This window comes from Oncorhynchus clarkii, chromosome 6 (assembly GCF_045791955.1).
Source record: "Oncorhynchus clarkii lewisi isolate Uvic-CL-2024 chromosome 6, UVic_Ocla_1.0, whole genome shotgun sequence".
Taxonomy (NCBI): domain Eukaryota; kingdom Metazoa; phylum Chordata; class Actinopteri; order Salmoniformes; family Salmonidae; genus Oncorhynchus; species Oncorhynchus clarkii.
This window is the reverse complement of record NC_092152.1, coordinates 30,373,441-30,395,583: the sequence shown is the minus strand read 5'-3', so window position 1 is coordinate 30,395,583 and position 22,143 is coordinate 30,373,441. Positions and strand designations below refer to the sequence as shown.

The 22,143-nt window shown below is 41.9% G+C and overlaps 1 protein-coding gene across 1 annotated transcript; it reads right to left on the bottom strand.

Annotated features, from left to right (window-relative positions):
- Window positions 1-7,482: 7,482 nt before the first annotated feature.
- LOC139410940 (S-adenosylmethionine synthase-like) lies at window positions 7,483-21,862 on the bottom strand. The gene is made up of 8 exons (XM_071156625.1): window positions 21,619-21,862; window positions 20,276-20,353; window positions 19,810-20,045; window positions 19,550-19,693; window positions 18,934-19,152; window positions 15,493-15,675; window positions 11,921-12,054; window positions 7,483-11,197 (listed from the first exon to the last, which is right to left on the bottom strand). Exons 1-8 carry the CDS (start codon window positions 21,710-21,712, stop codon window positions 11,095-11,097), a joined length of 1,191 nt encoding a protein of 396 aa, XP_071012726.1. The 5' UTR covers window positions 21,713-21,862; the 3' UTR covers window positions 7,483-11,094.
- Window positions 21,863-22,143: the final 281 nt, after the last annotated feature.

Below are 22,143 nucleotides of genomic sequence, written 5' to 3'. Positions count from 1 at the left end.
CAAGGTTGGAAATGTACTGCCACCTGCATTTATGGAATGTTTTCTCACAAGTGTAATTAATTGGCTGATCCCTCCCGATGACCTGGATGGAATTATGTGATCCTTCCCTAACCCATAGGAAGTCCTACCCAGTTGACTACTTTAAAATGGTCCTCAGTGGTGCTGCCCATACTAAAATGTTTTTTGGGGCACTAGAGTCCTCTATACAACTCTATGTGCAAGGTTTGGAAACTTTGTTAGAGATTAGATTAAAGAACTAACTAAATAATGTTTTTTTTCTTGAGCTGTGGTACAACTTGTTCCTAAGGGACTCAACAATCCCATCCAAAGAAGAATAGAAAGGCAGATTAGAACTAACATTTCAGTGGACAAACTTCTGATTCCCACCATTTGTGGGCGATTAATTCATTGTTTTCAGCAATGCATGAAAATATGTAAACTTTATCCCAGGGCCACATGCCTGGCCAGTCTTTGTTGCTGTTACATAAAAACCCCTTTTCAGGAGGAGTGGTCTCTGTGATGCTATTGGTGGAACAAGGTCACACCCCTTTGGACTCATGCCACCCCCCACGGACTCCTGTGTTATAACAGGTTCACATGTTAAGACTGCATGACTGACTAGACAACAATATTCCTCCAGCAATGACGGAATTGTAAAAATAAAACCAGTGTAACTCCATTAAATTGAGATACTGGATGAGATCAGAGATGCATAGATATCAAAAGTTCCTTATATTATAATTTACAAAAGCATAAAAATCCATAGTAAAATTATGTTTTTATGGTTCACGTAACCCTATAAATTGTATTTTTGTAGCTAGAGAAGTTGCCCTGGGGCCACAGACCTATGGGCTTTGAGAGGTAATGAAAAAGACAGACAGATTAGATTAGCGTCATCCATACACCAGAGGAAGCTGGTGGGAAGAGCTTTAGGAGGACTGGCTCATTGTAATGGCTGGAATGGCATAAATGGAATGGTATCAAACGGGGCAGCAGGGTAGCCTAGTGGTTAGAGCGTTGGACGAGTAACCGGAAGGTTGCAAGTTCAAACCCCCGAGCTGACAAGGTACAAATCTGTCGTTCTGCCCCTGAACAGGCAGTTAACCCACTGTTCCTGGGCAGTAATTTAAAATAAGAATTTGTTCTTAACTGACTTGCCTAGTTAAATAAAGGTTAAAAAAAATATATGGAAACCACATGTTTGACTCTGTTCTATTTACTCCATTACAATAAGCTCCTCCCACCAGCCTTACTCTGGATGGAAGCACAGGATTGGGCTGGGAGACACTACTTTTTTTATCCCAACAAACATGATAAAAACATCTGACATCTCTACTAATGTTGCATCTACCTAACCCTGCAGAGCCACACCCCTAACCTCGGGCCAAAGAGCCAACTGGCCTGATCATGACCTCACCATGACACTACCCCCAACGCCCATTCTTGGAGTCCATTGAGACTCAGAGAACTTTATCCTCCAACTCTTCATACCAAAGTTTGTAAACTAAGAATGTACAGTAATAGAATGTAAAATAAAATAATTTCCATAGGTTTTTTGTTTAGCCTCATCTCCAAGGCAGTGGAGGCTTCTGAGGGGAGGACAGCTCATAATAATGGCTGGAATGGAGCAAATTGAATGGCATCATTCACATGGAAACTGTGTTTGATGTATTTAATACCATTCCACTAAATCCGCTCTAGCCATTACCATGAGCCCATCCTCCCCAATTAAGGTGCCACCAACCCTCTGTGCTCCAAGGCTGTATAAACCTGTCAAACACATGTACTGTCATTTCACCTCTGTTTTGTCTACCTCTTGGACAAAACACACTTAGCTGATACACATCCTTCCCTAAGTGATAACATTAGCTACAGTATAGTTTTATAACACTACACTCCTTCAAGAGAGGGTCAACAGCAGTGGAATTGTGCTGCGACAAAGGTGGCTCAGGCTTGATTAAACCACTCTGCCCCTACCTCCTCCATTCATATTTGTCGATCACATAGGTATTTTTTGTGACTCTAATTGTGTGAAGTACTGTATACAGTACCTTCATAAAGTATTCACAACCCTTGACTTTTTACACATTTTGTTGTGTTACTGGCCTCCAAACAATAACCCATCATTTCAAAGTGGAATTATATTTTTAGACATTTCTAGAAATGAATTCAAAATGAAAACCTGAAAAGTAATGAGTCAATAGGTATTTAATTATTGCAAGCCTAAATAAGTTCAGGAGTAATTAACAAGTCGCATATTAAAATGTATGGACTCACTCTGTGTGCAATAAGTTTTTAACATCATTTTTGAATGACTACTTCATCATCTCTGTACCCCATGCATACAATTATTTGTCTCTCAATTGAGCAGTGAATTTTAAACACAAATTCAACCACAAAGGAAACTTTTTCAATGCCTCGCAAAGAAGGGCACCTATTGGTAGATGTGTAAAATAAAAAGCAGACATTGAATATCCCTTTAAACATGGTGAAGTTATTAATTATACTGAATGGTGTCTCAATACACCCAGTCACTACAGAGACACAGGTGTCCTTCCTAACTCAGTTGCCGGAGAGGAAGGAAACTGCTCAGGGATTTCCCATGTGGCCAATGGCGACTTTAAAACAGTTAAAGAGTTTAATGGCTGTGATAGTTTTCTCCTGAGGATGGATCAACAACATTATAGTTACTCCACAATACTAACCCAAATGACAGGGTGAAAAGAAGGAAGCCTGTACAGAATAAAAATATTCCGAAACATGCATCCGGTTTGCATTAAGGCACTAACGTAAGTCTGCAAAAAAAATTGGGTTAATTAAACACTCCATGCCACTGTTGAACATCTTAAACTAGATGGAAAGTTATAATGGACCTTTACGTTTTCAAATAACTGCCCCTTTTCTGGCCCACAACTTGGTTTTGACTAACAAATTGGTCAGCCCTCCACTGAATTTAGAAATCCTGATGTGGCCCTCAACTCAAAATTATTTCCCACCCCTGGTATACCTAATTGTGAATAAATCCATGGATGTGGTGGATTGAGGCTGCCGTAGTGCAGCCATAATGCAAACCCCAGCAATCTAACAGTGCGAGTTAAAAATAGAAGTTTGAAAAAAACATTCTTGACGTGTGAGTGGACAGCAGCTGCAGAGTGTAGTCAATTAGTGGCAGACAGTTTGGACACATCACAAGAGTAACTTGAGTATCGAAGCTATTCGTGGTCCCTGGTTAGTACAGTGTAACTGTAGTAATGTACTACCTCATGATCCGTAAAATGTGCTTAGGTAGTCCTACTGGAGGTTCCTGGAAATGACAGAGTCAAGACATTAATGTCAGTTTTATTTGGTGTCACAGGGGAGTAGTTAGACTGATGACCTGGACAGGTTGATCACACTTACAGAGAACTGATTCAATTACTATATGGAATTATATAAGTCATTATATGAGGTTGATGATCTCTATGTCTGAGGACATATTCCAGTGCTCCGGAAGCATCAGAAGAAAACAAAGAATGAACAGCTAACATTTAGTCCATTGTTCATTTTGAACAGCTAACCTTTTGCTTTGGAGTCTTCCTTCAGGGTAGACACGTGTCCTAAAGCCGTCAAGCCATGTGAGCCACATACAGCCAACCACACACACACACAGTAGCAGCCACTCCTGTTGAGGCATAGGTTTGCCAAATTCTTTAGGGAGGCACAAGAGAAGGACATAAAACAAACGAATAAAACCCCACGTCAAGTTTGACTGTTTATGCTTTCAACAATTTTGTTGTTGTTGCTGTGACGTTATTTGCAGATTGCATCTCGATTGGCCATATGTTAATGAGGGCCTGTGGGAATTCGAGGGGGTTCACGAGGAAAGCGTCTCTCTCACGCTTGTAATGTGAAGGCATATCAAGCTAGCAATAAATGTATCTTCATAAAGATACACTGTTTGTAGTTATTGTACTCACGACCAGTTAGATTGCACAACTGTTGCCTTTGTCAAGATGGCGATAAACCGGAACAGGCAGAAACAGAATGGTGCCCAGGCTATAGCACAACATTGATACCCAATCTCCTTCGAGATTAGACAGACTCTGGGTTGAGCTACTATGAAATCCATTCATACATTTAAAAACCAGCCAGACAAATACGGTACAATGTAACAGAGCGGTGAACACCGAAGTAATTAGAAGAGAAGCAGCTCAAAAGATTACTCATTTTGAACAGCTAGCCAACCTACTGGTTTGGAATTGTATTAACGAACTGAACAGGATTTGGCTGCTGGTGATAAATGGCCTGCTTCAGAAAGTGTTTCTATTGTCAATCAGACATTAAATGCTTAAATGCCTTTGTAATTCTTTGGGATGTAGATTACTTTAAGAATTACTGGTAGAAAAATCCGTAGAGGACAATGGCGGCCTTTTATATGTAATCAGGAAGTGAAATATAACTGGGCTAACTTGGGCTGGATGCCAGGAACCTCACGATACGATATTATCACGATAAGACGCAATGTATATATGTAGCGATTCTATATGTATTGCAATTCGATGCTGTGATTTTACTGCGTTTCGATATTTCTCACCATATGACTTCTGAAGAGGAACAAGAGAAAGCCATGAGTGTTGACCAGTCATGGAAATAAGTGCTGAAAACAAATTGTCTCCATACGTAAACATATGGGAAACTGAAGGAATGATTTATGTCAGTGGGCCAAGGAGGTGTGTCTGCGTTCTGTGAGGTGATTGGTTTACGAACAGCTGAAGGTGCGTGTTTTCGGAGTAGTTTTTGCAGCCTAGGTGCTGGCGTGTACCCCAGGGCCGAGACACAAATTCAACCGAAAACTGCAGTAAAACATATTCTAAAGATTGTTTGTCCATCAACTTGAATCTGGATTAATCTTTAATTCCTTCAGGCTGGGAGTACAGTACGATACCAAAACTCAAGTATCTGTTTTAGCTATACGTGCAAACTAAGTCCGTGCTTTACTAAATTTGCTACCCAGAGGCAGTCAGTAAAGGCTGACGAGATATAGCGCTGTCCTTTTCGAGAGTAAAAAACGACCGTGTTTTAGGGGGTGGTATTTAATGTGCAATGTACTGTTTTAGCTAGTGATATCGTATCATTTTGACAATATTGCAATATTATTTTTGTGCTATATGGCCGTACCTGCACCAAAACTCCAGTATAGAATATACTCAGAGAAAACCATTGGGTGGGTCATATTTTAAAAGTTTAAGTCACCTTAATTATCCATATCTCTCACATGTAACAAAGTCAAGATGGTGCCAAAGTTTCTAATTCTAAACACTTAAAAACGGACCAAGTCGATTTTTTCTAGAACTCTAAAGGCACGACCTAAAATCGAACCAATGTCTTAAAGTTGAACATATTACTCCAACGTTCCAACCAACCTAAAGAAAGCGACACGTTTTCATTTATCTTAAGAGGATGGCATGCATTTGCGCAGTTCTGCGCGAGGAGATCGTTAGCTCCGATGACGTGTTTCTGCGCATGAGCTTAGTTAGTAATAAGTGTCATGGTGACGACGGCTATGATTTTTGTCAATTTTATTTAACTAGGCAAGTCAGATAAGAACACATTTTTTACATTGACTGCCTATCTAGGCCAAACCCTAACGACGCAGGGCCAATTGTGCGATTGTTTATCCCATGTGTAACTCTGTTTATGTCGCACTGCTTTATCTTGGCCAGGTCGTGGGTGTAAATGAGAACTTGTTCTTAACTGGCCTACATGGTTAAATAAAACAAAACTCCCAATCACTGCCGGATGTGATACAGCCTGGATTCGAGCCAGGGTCTGTAGTGACGTCTGCGATGCAGTGCCTAAAGACCGCTGCACCACTTGGAAGCCCAATTAGCGGGACACCAGTCCTTTCTTGTACAAAACTGGTCTTTTAAGGTCTGACTTGAGTTATTTACAATAACTGACTAAATGTAGAATAGTAATACATTGATTAATCTGAAGGTATGAATTCTGAGAATGCATTTGAGTTGTTTCCCAGAAGACAACCCAGATCTTTTTACAAGCAACATTTAATAACACTAAGCAAAATATGTACAAACATGAGTGATCATGAGAAGGTAGGAAATAGAATTCAAGACAGACCTCAAGATATAAATATTGAAGATGTGATAGATGGTCTGAACCAAATATGTTGTCCTTGGCTCTGGTTAGGCCATATGGAGGTGAACAAAGGAAAGATGGCAGTGTGTCCTCATTTGTCCTGAGTTGAGGGGTTCCTTGCTCCTTTCCTCTGAGTTGGGAAGGTCCCCAGTTGCTTTGTCTGATGGCTCTATGAGCTGCAGAGGGTGTGCCCTAAATAGTCTTCTTTCCTTGAATGTAGTCTTAAAATGTACTGGTCAGGCGACACTAGCTCTTTAAAGACTATGTCTCCTACAGGGACCGTTTAGTGCATGGGCTCTTCAGTCACAATTTATGTACCGAATTACAGGTACAATTCCATTAAAAAAAGTACTTTGCGTAACTTCAGTTCACCAGTTCTTGCCATTAAAGCTGAAGGTCCAGGCCCTTCGGTCAGCCTACTGAAGATGGAGGTTCTTCTCCCTCGAGAAAGGTCCAGCCAGATAAAAGGCTAAGAGGGGGAGCAGTGCCTTTTCTAGTCCTGTGAGGTAACATGAAAATTCACCTAGATGTGAAAGGCCACTTCTATAACCCGGGGTGCACGTTTTTGTCCTAGCATTACACAGCTGATTCAAATAACTAATTTAAGCTTTGAATCATGTGTAGTGCTAGGGCAAAACACATGCACCCAGGGGTTGGGAACAGGTCAGAGTTTGGAAATTCAGTAATCCATAAAAGTTCAGCTTTAGACAAAGGATGGTTAACATGTTAAAAACAGCTTCATTACATCACCTACAAGTGTGATCGGTGAGTTCTATTGGAGATGCAGTCTCTGCCCATCTTCATACTGTACCGTTTGACAGTACACAAGTCAGTACACAAATACAGGTATAATTTCCCACCACAATATTTACCATTTCTTGTTGACTAAATACATTTGACCTGACGAGTCACTGTGCTGGGGAAAACACTGTCAAAGCCACCATAAAACTGTCGAAGACTTGGGAATCGCTTTTCAAGGCAAATTTACAACCATTGAATTAAAATGCAGTACTGTCCCCAGGGGTTCTCAGGTAAAAACAATAATTTAAAAAAAAACCAAAAAAAATTCTGTGCTGCAGACCCAGTTATGAAACAGGTGTACTCAATGGCTCAAATACCCAGAGACACATGAATTATGGCAAATTGCACTGCCATTTTTTCATATTCACCACCCATGATACTTGACTTTGATAACACCAGTCGCTAGTTATTGATGGATGTGTGGCACCACTGGTCAAAGATAATTCCATGTGCACAAAGATCTAGCTACAGAATACACTGACATTTCATTTATGCATTTTAAAAATGTTATGCACAAACTGACAATGAATGACACCAAAAACATGCTTCATGAAGGAAAGCAGACATTTATTACAGATCTTTGACATGAGAAATCAGTATCTAACCTCTGAAGACAGAAGCATTGAGACAAGATCCCTGTTCCTCAGGATGTCGGACCTATGTTGATGAAGAGCAGGAGGGGAGAAAGTACAAGTGGGAGGCACTCTTACACTCAGTAGCCAGAAGACTAGCCAGTGTCAAAATATTGAAAAGCACAGAGGGAAACCCTATCCATACAAACAAGTGACAGCTTGTAAACGAGGCTGGTTTCTCTGTACCACACCAGCCAAACGTTGCCATCTCTTTATGCAAGGATAAGGGGGGACTAAGAATGGCCTCATTGTATTGACCACACATGTAGTAAATACAATCTCACCCCATACAACCGCAGTCCAAAATACTCATCACATCAGCCTGTGACAGTTCCGTGGAGGCAGACCAAAGCTTTTCTGTAGGACACTTTGGAACCATTGAAAATGTTACAGCATTCAGGAAAGTCAATGTGAGATAAAAAATAAAAACCCTCTGGGGTTTAAGCTGCCTTCTGAATCCTTGGCTTCTCTGTATCCACACCAAGATTCAGAGAACAAATAAATATTTAAAAAAAACGTTGTGCCAGTATTAAGAGCTCTTCATTGTGGCAAAGACAGCCTTCCTTCAGGATAAAGAGGGTGGTTTCTCTGTAGCTACACCTGCCCTCAATACCCAAGGAAGAGCCTTGACAAACCATTTTGTAAAAAAAGCAGAACAATATGAAATTAAACTACCTTTTGAAGGAGTTTAACATGACATGCCAATGACAACATGTTTTAAACAATCAAGTATAATCAACACCCCTACAGACCATAGCAGTGACATAGCAGCTTCTGACTTTTCTGTATTACATCAGAACAGCACAGACATCTGCAGGGGCATCCCAGATTTTACTGCGTATATTCAAGAAAGTTACTTGAAAATAAATCAAGATTGTCTCGGTTCTCAGCCTGCAACGCATAGCAACAACTACTGACCCTTAACTTGCATCCTCAACAAATGATAAGGGGAGTGAAATAAAGCTTCAAAAAGGATTTGGGGTGGGTCACAAAACCAGAAAGTAGTGTCAACCAAAGGGAAACGATTAAGGGGCAGGGGGCCTTCATTCAGTAGCACCAGTAAAATTAATATGATCTTGGTAAGTCAGACTTAACATAAGCAAAATATTTGAAAGGACAGCTAAGCCCGAATAACCAAACTACAGAATGTACAGTTCCTCAGTCATGCTGGGCAGGGGCTAAGCGTTGTAGTGCGAAAGACTTCAATGGAAGAGGAAGACTTGGCTAACCGCATAAAGAGCCTAGTAACACTGTACAACAAAGTGGGACTTGAATGGGGTGTAGCTTAGAAATCGAGGCAGTAAAGGGAGCGAGACTGCTACAGCTGTATTAGATCAAACTAAAGCTGTGATATTTTTATTTATTTAACTAGGCAAGTCAGTTATGAACAAATTCTTATTTACAATGACAGCCTAGGAATAGTGGGTTAACTGCCTTGTTCAGGGGCAGAATGACAGATTTTTTGACCTGGTCAGCTCTGGGATTCAATCTAGCAACATCCGGTTACAGGCCTAACGCTCTAACCACTAGGCTACCTGTCGCCCCAAGGTGGATAGAGAATCTATAGACTGACGTTAACAATTGTTCCCATTTGAAAGCTGCAATTTTAAAACACTAAACACTATTAGAATAGCCTATGAGAAATACGCTTCATAACTAACTTGTCTTAATGCTTTTGATAAGCATACTAATTAAAAATGGCCTGCAAAGGCAAGCTTCGCAACTAAGGCATGTTCAAAACTACTGATTCAATTTTACTATCGTTTGTTCTACCTCATTACCTTAAACCAATCATGTTTAGGTAATTCAAAAACACCTCAACTTTGAGAGCCTTGAGCACCGTAAAATAAATTCATTGAAGTAGTAGCGGGAGAAAACCAGCTTGCATAAACTGAATTCATATTCATATGAAAGGTAGAGAAAATATCAAATTAACGTTAGTTTTTGGTGACCTCAAAATAGAGTGTAGAGGCCTCCCGGGTGGCGCAGTGGTCTAAGGCACTGCTAGCTGTGCCATCAGAGACTCTGGGTCCGAGCCCAGGCTCTGTCGCAGCCGGCTGCGACCGGGAGGTCCATGGGGCGATGCACAATTGGCCTAGTGTCGGCCGGGTTAGGGACGGTTTGGTAGGGATTTCCTTGTCTCATCTCGCATTAGCAACTCCTGTGTCAGGCAGGGCGCAGTGCACACTGACCAGGTCGCCAGGTGCAGTGTTCCCTCCGACACATTGGTGCGGCTGGCTTCCGGGTTGGATGCGCGCTGTGTTAAGAAGCTGTACGGCTTGGTTGGGTTGTGTTTCGGAGGACGCATGGCTCGACCTTCATCTCTCCCGAGCCCGTATGGGAGTTGTAGCGATGAGACAAGATATTAACTACTAACAATTGGATACCACAAAATTGGGGAGAGAAAGAGGATAAAATTCCTAAAAAAATTAAAAATAGGGGTGTTGTACAAAAAAAAAAAAGTCTGTGATTAGATCATCCCTAACCAAATCAGAATATCAAATTCAATTCGTTACCCAGGTGTTCTGGCTCTGGACCTGGACCAACCCATTGGCTTCTGGGACCAATTAAAGGAAAGGGGGATACCTAGTACAACTGAAGATTCCTCCGCATTTAACCAAAATCAGAGGTGCGGGGCTTAATCGACATCCAAGTTGACGCGCCCGGGGAACAGTGTGTTAACTGCCTTGCTCAGGGGCAGAACAGATTTTTACCTTGCCAGCACAGGGATTTAATCCAGCTACCTTCCCGTTAGAATGCGTTCTAGAAATTGGTGAGGTATCCAAACTCCGTGCGGAGAAGAAACTACTAGCCCTGTCTAAATTGTGCTCTTGCATTCAGTAAGTTGCTTATTACATTTATTGAAATAGGTTATGCAGACTAGAGCAAAGGAATAGGCCACTTGGCATGTCCTTGCCTGGCCAGCTCTTTACAGCGTGATGCCAGTCAAGTTGAAATAGGCTAGTCCACGGTCACATCACAATATCACCATCAACGACAGCCGTCAAGCATATTCAATATTGTAATAGTCGTAAAACCCCAATACGTACTTTCAGATTTTCCTAACTTAATTGTTTAAAAAAATTATAATCACATGTACTGTTCACACTTAAGTCCACAATGTAGGGGGGGAAAGAGGTTCTAAGTGTTGTGTTCTAGGTGGACAGATCAGCAAATTAGAATCAGAAGTTGTCTGCATCTGCCATAGCCTCCATTCAAGTCCCTTTCTGATGCGCTGTGAAACCAGATGAGTCAGTAGGGCGAGACGGCTGGTGGAAGAGATTAGCTAGCTAACATTATCCTCTCAACATTACTTTCCTGAAATATTTTGAGAATGTTGGTAGTATTACATTGACTACTAACAGCAAAAATACAGTACAGATGACTGGAGAGAGGAAGTAGAAAGGGGGTAGGGTTCTAATACCCCATTAACAGGGAAGATAATTAAGGGCCTTTCACCCCGAAGACCATGTAGGCTTCTCTGTAGTATACACCAACAGGCCTGGGGGGAAAAGGCTTCACAAGTTTAGTATTTTAGCTTTTTGGGCATCTCCCATGGGAAGGAGTCCCGGCCAAAGTGGCCGTAGGCAGCGGTCCTCTGATACATAGGCTTCTTCAGCTCCAGCTCCCTGGAATACACAATCAACTAATTTAGCAGCCCATCACAGGAAATGACCTCAGATCAACATCAATTCTCAGCCATAATGCTAAAAAAAATAAAAAAAATAAAAATAAATAATAAATAAATAAAAAAATCAACCAATAGGGAGTGTCGAGAGCCATGGAAAGAAACAATCAGAAAGGTTAATTAGGCCAGCTAGTAAAGAGGGGGAGGAAGGGATAAAGCGTCAACACTTACCCTGCTAACCAACTCATCCTTGAGCAGTGTGGGGACTGGAGCTTGGAGATTGAAAGCGCACTGATCCCATTTATGAAATGTCATTGAACTTTAACAGGGTCTGAGAAACCAATGACCTTCCAGTTGGATGTGAGCAGGAAACCCTTCATCGTGCTGGGTATTTAACATGCCATCTGACAACCTCAACTGTAGCTCTCGAAGCTTTAACCTTTGGCATTACATACTATACTTCACTGGCATTTAAAGCAAGACTGTTTGGGTAGGGGTGGAATATCAGGTTTGGCCAAGCCCAGATTGCTGCTTTCTTACGTGTCAGTAGCTACTGGTTATGTCATTAATCACAGTAGCGAATCATATATTAAAGGGTTAGAACCATCTGAACACCAGCTGACAGCTCAGGCAGAACAGAAAGACAGGAAGCGTGAGTTAAAAGGCGAGTGACAGAAGGGGCAGAGTCAGAGAGGCACACAACTTCAAAAGGGGTACACTTTACCTGACAATGACACCAGGACGAAGGTCAAAGTTTCTCTTGACGATGTCCAGTAGCTCCCGCTCACTCTTCTGAGATGTGCCGTAGTGGAATATGGAGATTGAGAGGGGGTGGGCTACTCCGATGGCATAGGCAACCTGATGTATAGTTGTGAGCATACAAACATGCATCAGACTTTAGGTTTGATTTCGTGGCACCCCTTTGTGACCGATTTAAGTATAGTACATTTGGAAAACATTCAGCCCCCTCCACTATTGTTAGGTTAGAGCCTTTGTAAACAAAAAACCTACACACAAATGACAAAGCAAAAACTGTTTTAGAAATTAAAGACAAACTTCAAAAACCTGAAATTACATTTGCATAAGTATTGAGACCCTTCACTCAGTACTTTGACGACACACCTTTGGCAGCGATTACAGCCGCGAGTCCTCTTGGGTATAACACTACAGGCTTGGCACACCTTTTCTCCCATTCTACTCTGCAGAACCTCAAGCTCTGTCAGGGTGGATAGGAGTGTTGCTGCACAGCTACTTTCACATCTCTAGAGATATTCGATCAGGTTCAAGTCCAGGTTCTGGCTGGGCCACTCAAGGACATTTAGAGACTTGTCCTAAAGCCACTCGTGCGCTGTCTTGGCTGTGTGCTTAGGGTTGTTGTCCTTTTGGAAGGTGAACCGTCGCCCCCCCAGTCCGAGGTCCTGAGCACTTTCTCTGTTCATCTTTCCCCTCGATCCTGACAAGTCTCCCTGTCGCTGAAAAATATCCTCACAGAATGATGCTGCCACCACGCATCACCGTAGGGATGGTATTGGCCAGGTGATGAGCAGTGCCTGGTTTCCCCCAGACGTGACACTTGGCATTCCGGCCACAGAGTTAAATCTTGGCTTCACCAGACCAGAGAATCTTGTTTCTCATGGTCTGAGTGCTTTAGGTGCCTTATGGCAAACGCCAAGCGGGCTGTCATGTGCCTTTTACTGAGGAGTGCCTTCCGTCTAGCCACTACCGTAAAGGCCTAATTGGTGGAGTGCTGGTTGTCTTTGTAGAAGGCTCTCCCATCTCTACAGAGGAACTCTGGAGCTCTGTCAGAGTGACCATTGGGTTCTTGGTAGTGCAGCACCGATATGACATTTTCCTTGCAAAAACAATAACCGATTTAATTTGATCGGCCTTAAGCATTCTAGTACACTTAAATAGTTCACACATATGGACGCAGCGGTCTAAGGCATGGCATCTCAGTGCAAGAGGCATCACTAAAGTCCCAATGTGTGAATCCAGGATGTATCACAGATTGGGAGTCCCATAGGGAAGCGCACAATTGGCCCAGCGTCGTCCGGGCCGTCATTGTAAATTTGAATTTGTTCTTAACTGACTTGCCTTGCTAAATAAAGGCTACACACACACACCACACTGACCAAAAAGTTGTTGGCATTTACACATGTCCCCATTACCAGTAAAACAACCAAAACCTATTTCTTTCACTTTCTTGCGGATTCGTTGTTCATTTGTTCAGTCGTTTCATTCTCAACCAGGATTTCTATGGAATGCCGTTTGGGTCTTTGCTCGTCAAATAACGCTATTTGGCGTGTCAAATAAGCTTGATGACCAATCAGGACCTGAATATGACTGCACATCACATAATTTAACGCGTTTATTAATTTTGTACGTAGTTATTGCACATGTCGTCGATACATATGCTATGATGCTGGTAAAGTCCACGCACCTACAGTGCTGGTCATAAAAAATAGCTAGCTCATGGCTGCAAACAATGTGCTTCCCCAAAAACATAGCAAAACGACATCCGTTTCAGTAGTTATAGTTAGCTAACTATATAGCTCGGTGTCATCTAAAATAACCCTAATTTCTAAGACAGTTCTTATTTCATTAATGGTGGTCAGACCATCTATGTGAAGCTAGCCACAATAACGATTAGCCACAGTGGCCTTTAGGTTTAGCCTTCAAAATAAAAGCATGGCACACATCCATTTGTATTCACTTGCATCACTGTCAATGAGATGCGGTTTGCCTTAAATGTATTGACAGTGATGCAAATGAACACAAAGAGTAGAATTATGCCACACTTATTTTGAAGGCTAAATCCAAAGTCCACTATTGTGGCTAGCTTCACAACCTGGTCAAGCATCACTAGCCAGATGAAGCTAGCTGGCTGCTTATAACGTTAGCTTTGGCCAACAGGGTTAAGTAGCTGGCTAGCCATTTATTTTCATGAACTGAAGTTCAATTTAAATAGCCAAACAAGTGGCAACCTAGCTAATGCTTACAAGGATTCCTAAATCATTGTTAAGAATAATGAAAATGACTGCAGTTTCTACTGGTCATTGTTTTCAGACTTGTTGTATTGTTGCTAGCTAGGTACCAAGCTAGCTACCCTAGAAGTTGCGATCGAACAAATGATACTTTATTACCAACGCGGTATTGTAAACACATTGTTTGTGGCCGGTGTTTACAGACTTTTGTACAGCTTTGACAGTGCTACCATCTTTTACACGCAAAGTACCCAAACGGCTTTCCATAGCATGTTGTGAAGCTATGACTAACGCCGGTAGGGCAACATCTGAAAAATAGCGCACTCTGTAGTGTGTACTGCTGCCCGACCAGTCGGCAAAAGCCAACATCACCCACAACAGAACAGTTGATTGTCAAGGGGAATGAATCCCATTATCTTGGCTTTAATGGATTTAGCCTTTGAATTCTCTTAAATTCTTACTCTTTCAAATGACTGCTTGAGCCACACAGCAGACATTGTGTGCCAAGTTAATGCTGTGTTGACTGTGTAGTGCAAAATTTTACGTGGTGTCATTATGTCATGTAGCTTCGTTATACAAGTATGCACGTTAGCTTTGACATCGGTTTTTAACGTTGGGCCGATACAGAAATGGGCAATTTTAGCTCATTTCGTACGATTCCGGTATAGCGTGCATCCCAAGTTCTTGGTCACCTCCATGACAAAGGCTCTTCTCCCCAGAAGACAGTTTGGCCAGGCAACCAGCTCTAGGAAGAGTATTGGTGGTTCCAACTTCTTACATTTAAGAATGATGAGGCCAATGTTTATGCGGACCTTCAAAGCACGAGACATTTTTAGTACCCTTCCCCAGATGTGCCGCGACACAATCACGTCTCTGAGCTCTACGGACAATTCCGTCAACCCCACGGCTTGGTTTTTGCTCTGACATGCACTTGTCAACTGTGGGACCTTAGGCAGGTATGCTTTTCCAAATCATGTCCAATCATTTGAATTTACCACAAGCGCACTCCAATCAAGTTGTACAAACATCAAGGATGATTAGTGTAAACAGGCTGCACCAGAGCTCAATTTCAAGTCTCATAGCAAAGGGTCTGAATAATTGTCAATAAGGCGTGTTTATGTTTTAGAAATGCAGTAACATTCTAAAGACCTGTTTTCGCTTTGTCATGTATAGATTGACAATTTTATTTAATCCATTTTAGAAGGCTGTAACAAAAATGTGGAAAAAGTTAAGGGGTCTGAACACATTCCAAATGCTCTATACATGAGGTGCATCAACATCAGTCTCCTTATTAGGATCACCCTGCCCTCACCTGGACAAGGACCCGCTTGCACAGCTCAGCCTTCACCAGAGACTTGGCCACCCAGCGGGCAGCATAGGCAGCAGAGCGGTCCACCTTAGTGTAGTCCTTCCCTGAGAAGGCTCCTCCACCATGGGCACCCCAGCCTCCATAAGTATCAACAATGATCTTACGGCCCGTCAAGCCAGCGTCACCCTGCAGGGAAAGGAGTAATAGGTCATAACGAGTCCTTTTCAAGTTACCCCAAAATAATTCTGACCGTAGTAAAAAACTATGGATCAAATTGCATGTAAAAATGCTTAAACAAGCCCATGCATCAAAGTTACTTTAGCGTTTGCCCCTTCAAGCACATACCATAGATGCCCAGTCCTACCACTACTTATCAGGGTTCCTATACAGTCAGATGGAATTTCAAGATTAAAACATTCCTAATGAACAATTAGCAGCATCTTTATGTACATTAAAAAAAGGGTAATGTACTATTGACACTGGGAGGCTACTTTGTGTGCCCATGTACCATCTGTCATTGTGCAAGGCACTTACCACACCCCCCAAAGTAGAATGCCTTAGTTAGGCAACTAATATATAAATAAAGTGGTCAACCCTCAGTCTGGAGAGCTACTGGGTGTACATGCTTTTGAAACCCTGCTCAAAACAGAGCCAGTTTAGCGGCTAATTTCTAAAAATGTGGTTGGTTGGAGGTGGACTGGAATAAAAGCCTGCAGACCCATTAGCTCTCCTGGAGGATGGTTTTGACCACCCTTGATGCCTTAAATTGTCACCAAAGCCCCATATACTACCCACCATTGCGACCTGTACGCTCTCGTTGGCTGGCCCACGCTTCATACTCGTCGCCAAACCCACTGGCTCCATGTCATCTACAAGACCCTGCTAGGTAAAGTCCCCCCTTATCTCAGCTCGCTGGTCACCATAGCATCTCCCACCTGTAGCACACACTCCAGCAGGTATATCTCTCTAGTCACCCCCAAAACCAATTCTTTCTTTGGCCGCCTCTCCTTCCAGTTCTCTGCTGCCAATGACTGGAACGAACTACAAAAATCTCTGAAACTGGAAACACTTCTCCCTCACTAGCTTTAAGCACCAACTGTCAGAGCAGCTCCCAGATTACTGCACCTGCACATAGCCCACCTATAATTTAGCCCAAACAACTACCTCTTTCCTTACTGTATTTTAATGTATTTATTTTGCTCCTTTGCACCCCATTATTTTTATTTCTACTTTGCACATTCTTCCATTGCAAATCTACCATTCCAGTGTTTTACTTGCTATATTGTATTTACTTTGCCACCATGGCCTTTTTTTGCCTTTACCTCCCTTCTCACCTCGTATATAGACTTGTTTATACTGTATTATTGACTGTATGTTTGTTTTACTCCATGTGTAACTGTCGTTGTATCTGTCGAACTGCTTTGCTTTATCTTGGCCAGGTCGCAATTGTAAATGAGAACTTGTTCTCAACTTGCCTACCTGGTTAAATAAAGGTGAAAATAAAATAAAAAAATAATTTGCTCATTCAGTATGTCAAATATCAAAAATGGTAGGCTACAAATAATTTTAATTCAGCTGAAGCAAGCCCACAAATTCTCATTGGGAAATGTACCTTCTAGTTGTCATATCTTGGCTACCTTAGTGTTGACTTCTCAACTCAATAGATGCTAGTCAGTCTGCAATGTCCCATACATTGGATCCCCAAATCAACTGGAAGTATCTACCAAACAAGTTGAAGCCACATAATCCAGAAGGCTACAAATAGTTACCTAAAATGACAAGTCAAATTATTTTGATTTGATTAAATGTGATTGAACCGAATCACAACTAATATAATGGCAAAGTGAATTGTTTGTTTTGTCAAGAAGATTCATTTAAATTAATTGTTCCAAAAAGTAAATCAACTTTGTAAGACCTAATTTGCAAGTAATCAGTGGAATTTGGGGGGAAAGAAATGCATGTCATTCTGCTATGTAGATTTTTTTTAATATGCCTAAATAAACTACATTAACTTTCACTCTTGAGTTCCAAATATCTCTAACGGTCACCCCAGTGTGAGTGGTTTCATGCATGGGACTTAATGCACCGTTCCAAAATGTGACCGTTATAAAACAGGATAGTTAATTAGCAGGCAGTGCAGTGCCTGCTATCTATAGGCTGTTTCAACTTGTCAATTTCAAATTATTTTCTAACAACTTGTATTTTCTAGCAGTTTGAATTGAGGTGTTCCGCCTCATTAATTCACATAGAATTAATCCATTTCAGTGTCAGACAATTTATGTTTGAGGCATAATGTATTTTAAGTTTTATTCACATTTAGGTACTGGTGACAAATAATACCTTCCGATTTTTGCATGATTGTAATGGACACCTATGATGCGTTTAAAATACTTTTGAATGTTGTACTGATTATAATGAACTAATGCTAAGCTATTTGCCATGTTTGTTGATATTCTACAACGCATTCTGGGTGTAACTTAAACATCTGTAAGACCAAAGATATGAGGTGAAGGAATGGTTGGTTCACTCATCTTGCGAGTACACTTCTGGAAGTGAATAATCCTACACACCAAAGCAGAGGACACTTTACAACCAACTAGATAACCCCTTTCCCATTAACATGCATACTACAAGCAGACCAAACTCATCTGGTCTCTTATCTTTGGTTGACGTGAAAAGAGAAAGGTAAAGAAATATGGCGATGTGCACAAACTACCCATCATCAGATTACTTCAGATTTCTAGAAGTGTTTTAATCAACATTGATCTCACCAATGTGATGATTTATAGTAATTGCTATTGCCAATTCGTATTGTGTTTTATGTCAGCCTAGAGTTATCTAAATATGACCAGTTGTGTTACGTCAATCTTTCCTCTGTTAGCGCTAGGACTAATGTAGCCTACATTTTACAGTTTGGATGATTGTGTATACGGTCGCTACTTCTGTGAATGTCTGAACATGGCATCCAAAAATAAACTGGTCATATTCAGTACATAACTTTGTAAGGACTGTAAAAAAAACAAAAAAACATTCTAAACAAAGCGGTTTGAACGTACGCTGCAGGGGCCACTAGAATGATCACATGAACGTACACTGCAGGGGCCACTAGAATGATCACATGAACGTACGCTGCAGGGGCCACTAGAATGATCACATGAACGTACGCTGCAGGGGCCACTAGAATGATCACATGAACGTACGCTGCAGGGGCCACTAGAATGATCACATGAACGTACGCTGCAGGGGCCACTAGAATGATCACACCCATTTGTTGGTACATGTTAAAAAGTTAATAGAAATTATGAAACACATTTCCATGACTTCGCCAAAACTTTTAAAATTATATCATTTTCCTAAACTTTTCCAGGTCTGGAAAACAATTTAAATTCAACGACTTTTCCAAGATTTATGACCTTTCGAACCCTGACTTATTTATTGTCTCACCTGTGGGCCTCCGATGACGAAGCGCCCGCTGGGCTGCATGTGGTAAATGGTGTCATCATCCAGGTAAATGCAGGGCACCACAGCCTTGACGATCTTCTCCTTGAGAGCGTCACGCATCTCGTCCAAGCAGATGTGCTCATCATGCTGCACGGAGACCACAATGGTGTGGACACGCACCGGCAACATGGCGCCACGGTCTTGGCGGTACTGAACGGTCACCTGCACACAGAAGCATACCAAGATAGAACGACAGCAGGATTGTTCAACCGCAGGCATAGATTAAGGTTGCGTTTCCCCTGCTCAGACATTGCACACATCAACCAATGGATGCAAAAATATTTTTGCACCAGAAGGCAAAAATATATGACGTGGTTAAACCAAGACCTAAACTACCAATTCAGGCGTTGTAAGGTCTGGCATGCGTCAGCCATGTCTGACCAGGGGAACAACCTAAAACGAGTTGGAGTTACTGCTGGCCACAAACCAGGTTGGAGAGCTTGAGTAAGAAAACTAATATTGCACTCATCAGGTGGTATGATAAACAAACTAGTTTGTCTTAGTCTTAGACTATTTACATAAGGCTGAAATGACTATCGATTGCACACACGCAGCTTACCTGGGTTTTGGAGTCAGGCCGGAGCCAGGGCAGGGCGCCATTGCGACGCAGTTCAGCCATCTTAGCGTTGAGCTTGTGGGCAAGCATAATGGTGAGGGGCATGCACTCCTCCGTCTCATCAGTGGCATAACCAAACATCAGGCCCTGACAAAAGAAAAAGTAGAACTTTTACATCTGAAAAGAAAGCTGCATATTTAGCTTACTGATAAATGTACAGCTAACGTCACTAGTGCAGTGGTCCTCTGCACCCCAACTCATACCTGGTCCCCTGCCCCAACATCCTCCTCATTGCGGTCAATGTGAACACCCTGGGCAATGTCTGGAGATTGCTGCTCTAGGGCCACCAGCACATTGCAGGTCTTATAGTCAAAACCTTTAGAGGAGTCATCGTATCCAATGTGGCGGATGGTGTCGCGAACCACCTTCTGATAGTCCACTGTAGCAAGCGACGTCACCTCACCTGCCAGCAGGATCATCCCAGTCTTAGCAACAGTCTCTGAAAAAGGTGGAGGGGGAATAATACATTAACCATATCAATCAGGAAAAGCATATCAATCAATACTCATCTGGCAAAACGTTGAAGAGTTGTGCCATAATATAGGCCTACTACCATTAACAAGATACAGAAAGTTTGAGATTCTTCCATTCATGTGGTGTTCACAGCTGACTCCAGGGCAGCTAGAAGTTGCATCAGACAAAAATAAAATAACATGCTTTTTTCCTTACCACAAGCAACTTTAGCATCAGGATCCTGCTTGAGATGGGCGTCAAGCACAGCATCACTGATCTGGTCACAAATCTTATCTGTAAAATACAGATGTACCAGTTCACAATGCTACATCAACATTTGTGCAATTTAGTGGTATGTTGCTTGTTCAAGAGCATGTAAAGCAGTGCAAAAATAGTAGAGTTCTCCAATAGGTTTGGATTATGCTGAAAATATTTGTATTGTACACTGTTCTACCGACTACAGTCTGAGTTGTATACATGCTGTACCATATGTCAGGAGTATGGCGATGGTGGGAGGGGCCTAGCGGTATGTGTAGCCACAGATAGATTTTATAAATCTGTTCCATTGGTCGGAAGCATCCGGTTGGCGTTTCCACTCATCACCAAATATGGTGATGAGGGTGGAAGCCTCGGGGGAGAAGGTGGATTTTGGCCGACGTTCTGCTTGTTGTCGATTAAATATTTGTTCTGTTATGAACAGAGTGGACAACGTTTAGTATTGTACACCATTTGGCAAAGTTTCCAAAAATTGGGTTGTTTAGAAGGAGAACAAGGACGAATTAAGTTATTGCACACCCCACAGTAGGCGTTCCCTAAAGGAATTTTGCAAATACATTCTAGAACGCGCCAATCGGTTCTCGCTAGAACGTGCATGGCTCTGCCCACTATGGCTCGTTTGCTTCCATTGGGTACGACAGGATGTGGTTCATCTTGTTCAGTTAAAATAAATAAATAAATATAAATATATATATATGGTGTAGCGATGAGCCTGAACCCGCCACCATTTCCGCGGGTTCACATGCAACTAAAAATCTGATTCGTTTGGATTTCCAAGATGAACTACTACCGGTATAGCCAAGGAGTGGCACGGAATACAGCCAATGTAGTGCCCCTTACATAGCAACCAAACGCAAAAGACAACACATATGGCCTTGTTCCCCGAGAGCCCGCGCGCGAACTGGTCGGAATCTTCGGGAGATCTCGTGAAATAAGCATGATGACGACTACAGGATACAAATATTTTTAAAGAGAATATATCCCAAGGACGGATAACGTTCGTAATTGCACAATAGAGACCATGTGAACAAGGCTCAGCAAAGTAGCTAGCTGGTTAGCTAATAAACTAAGAACAATTTGGGCCTCACATGCGGCTTATGCAAGATGCTGACGCCGATGTGGTTTGATCAGCAGAGATGGTTAGCTCGCTAACGTTAATTAGCTAACTAAGAAAGCTAAGCAGCACCGACGCACGTGTGCTAAACAAGCCATCTAAACAAATAACTGACAAGTCATAACACACAAGTCACTGGCTGTGTTTGTAGCTAAATTAACTTTCTCACCAGGGTGTCCTTCTCCAACTGACTCCGAGGTGAATAGGAAGCAGTCCTCGTCGATAAGGGAGTTGTGAAAACCGTTAATCTCTCCGTTCATCATTGTTGCTTTTTTTTGGCAAATATAAATAAATGTTGTAGCTAGCTAAATTATGCGTATTTTATTGATTCGTTTCCTGCGTTGGTGTTCTCACGCAACTTCTCATCAGTCAGTAAATTCCATGCATTCACTGTCATTTAGATGTGGCGCTCTGGTATTTATTCAGAATTTCACAGACGTCACTGTCGGCCGCATTGGACGATACCATATTAAACATGGGGGTGGAAACGTTGACCAGGTGCACTGAGAGGAACACAGTTGTGTATTTGGCGGTTCAACGCCATACTTCTCCTGTAATCAGAGGAAGAGGAGAAGCGAGAGGGTTTACTCACACCAAAATATGTCAACGTTAAGTAGGCTATTTATTATTAAGCAAGAGAGTTTTTGTATGTGTGGGCAATGAGAGTGTCGAATTTAGTCAATTAATTGCTATT

Coding starts and splice junctions, on each gene's coding strand:
- LOC139410940 (XM_071156625.1), bottom strand. CDS start 21,712: ATGATGAACGGAGAGATTAACGGTTTTCACAACTCCCTTATCGACGAG. Junction 20,354..21,618: donor AGTTGGAGAAGGACACCCTG/GTGAGAAAGTTA, acceptor TGTATTTTACAG/ATAAGATTTGTGACCAGATC. Junction 19,694..19,809: donor ATGTTGGGGCAGGGGACCAG/GTATGAGTTGGG, acceptor TTCTTTTGTCAG/GGCCTGATGTTTGGTTATGC.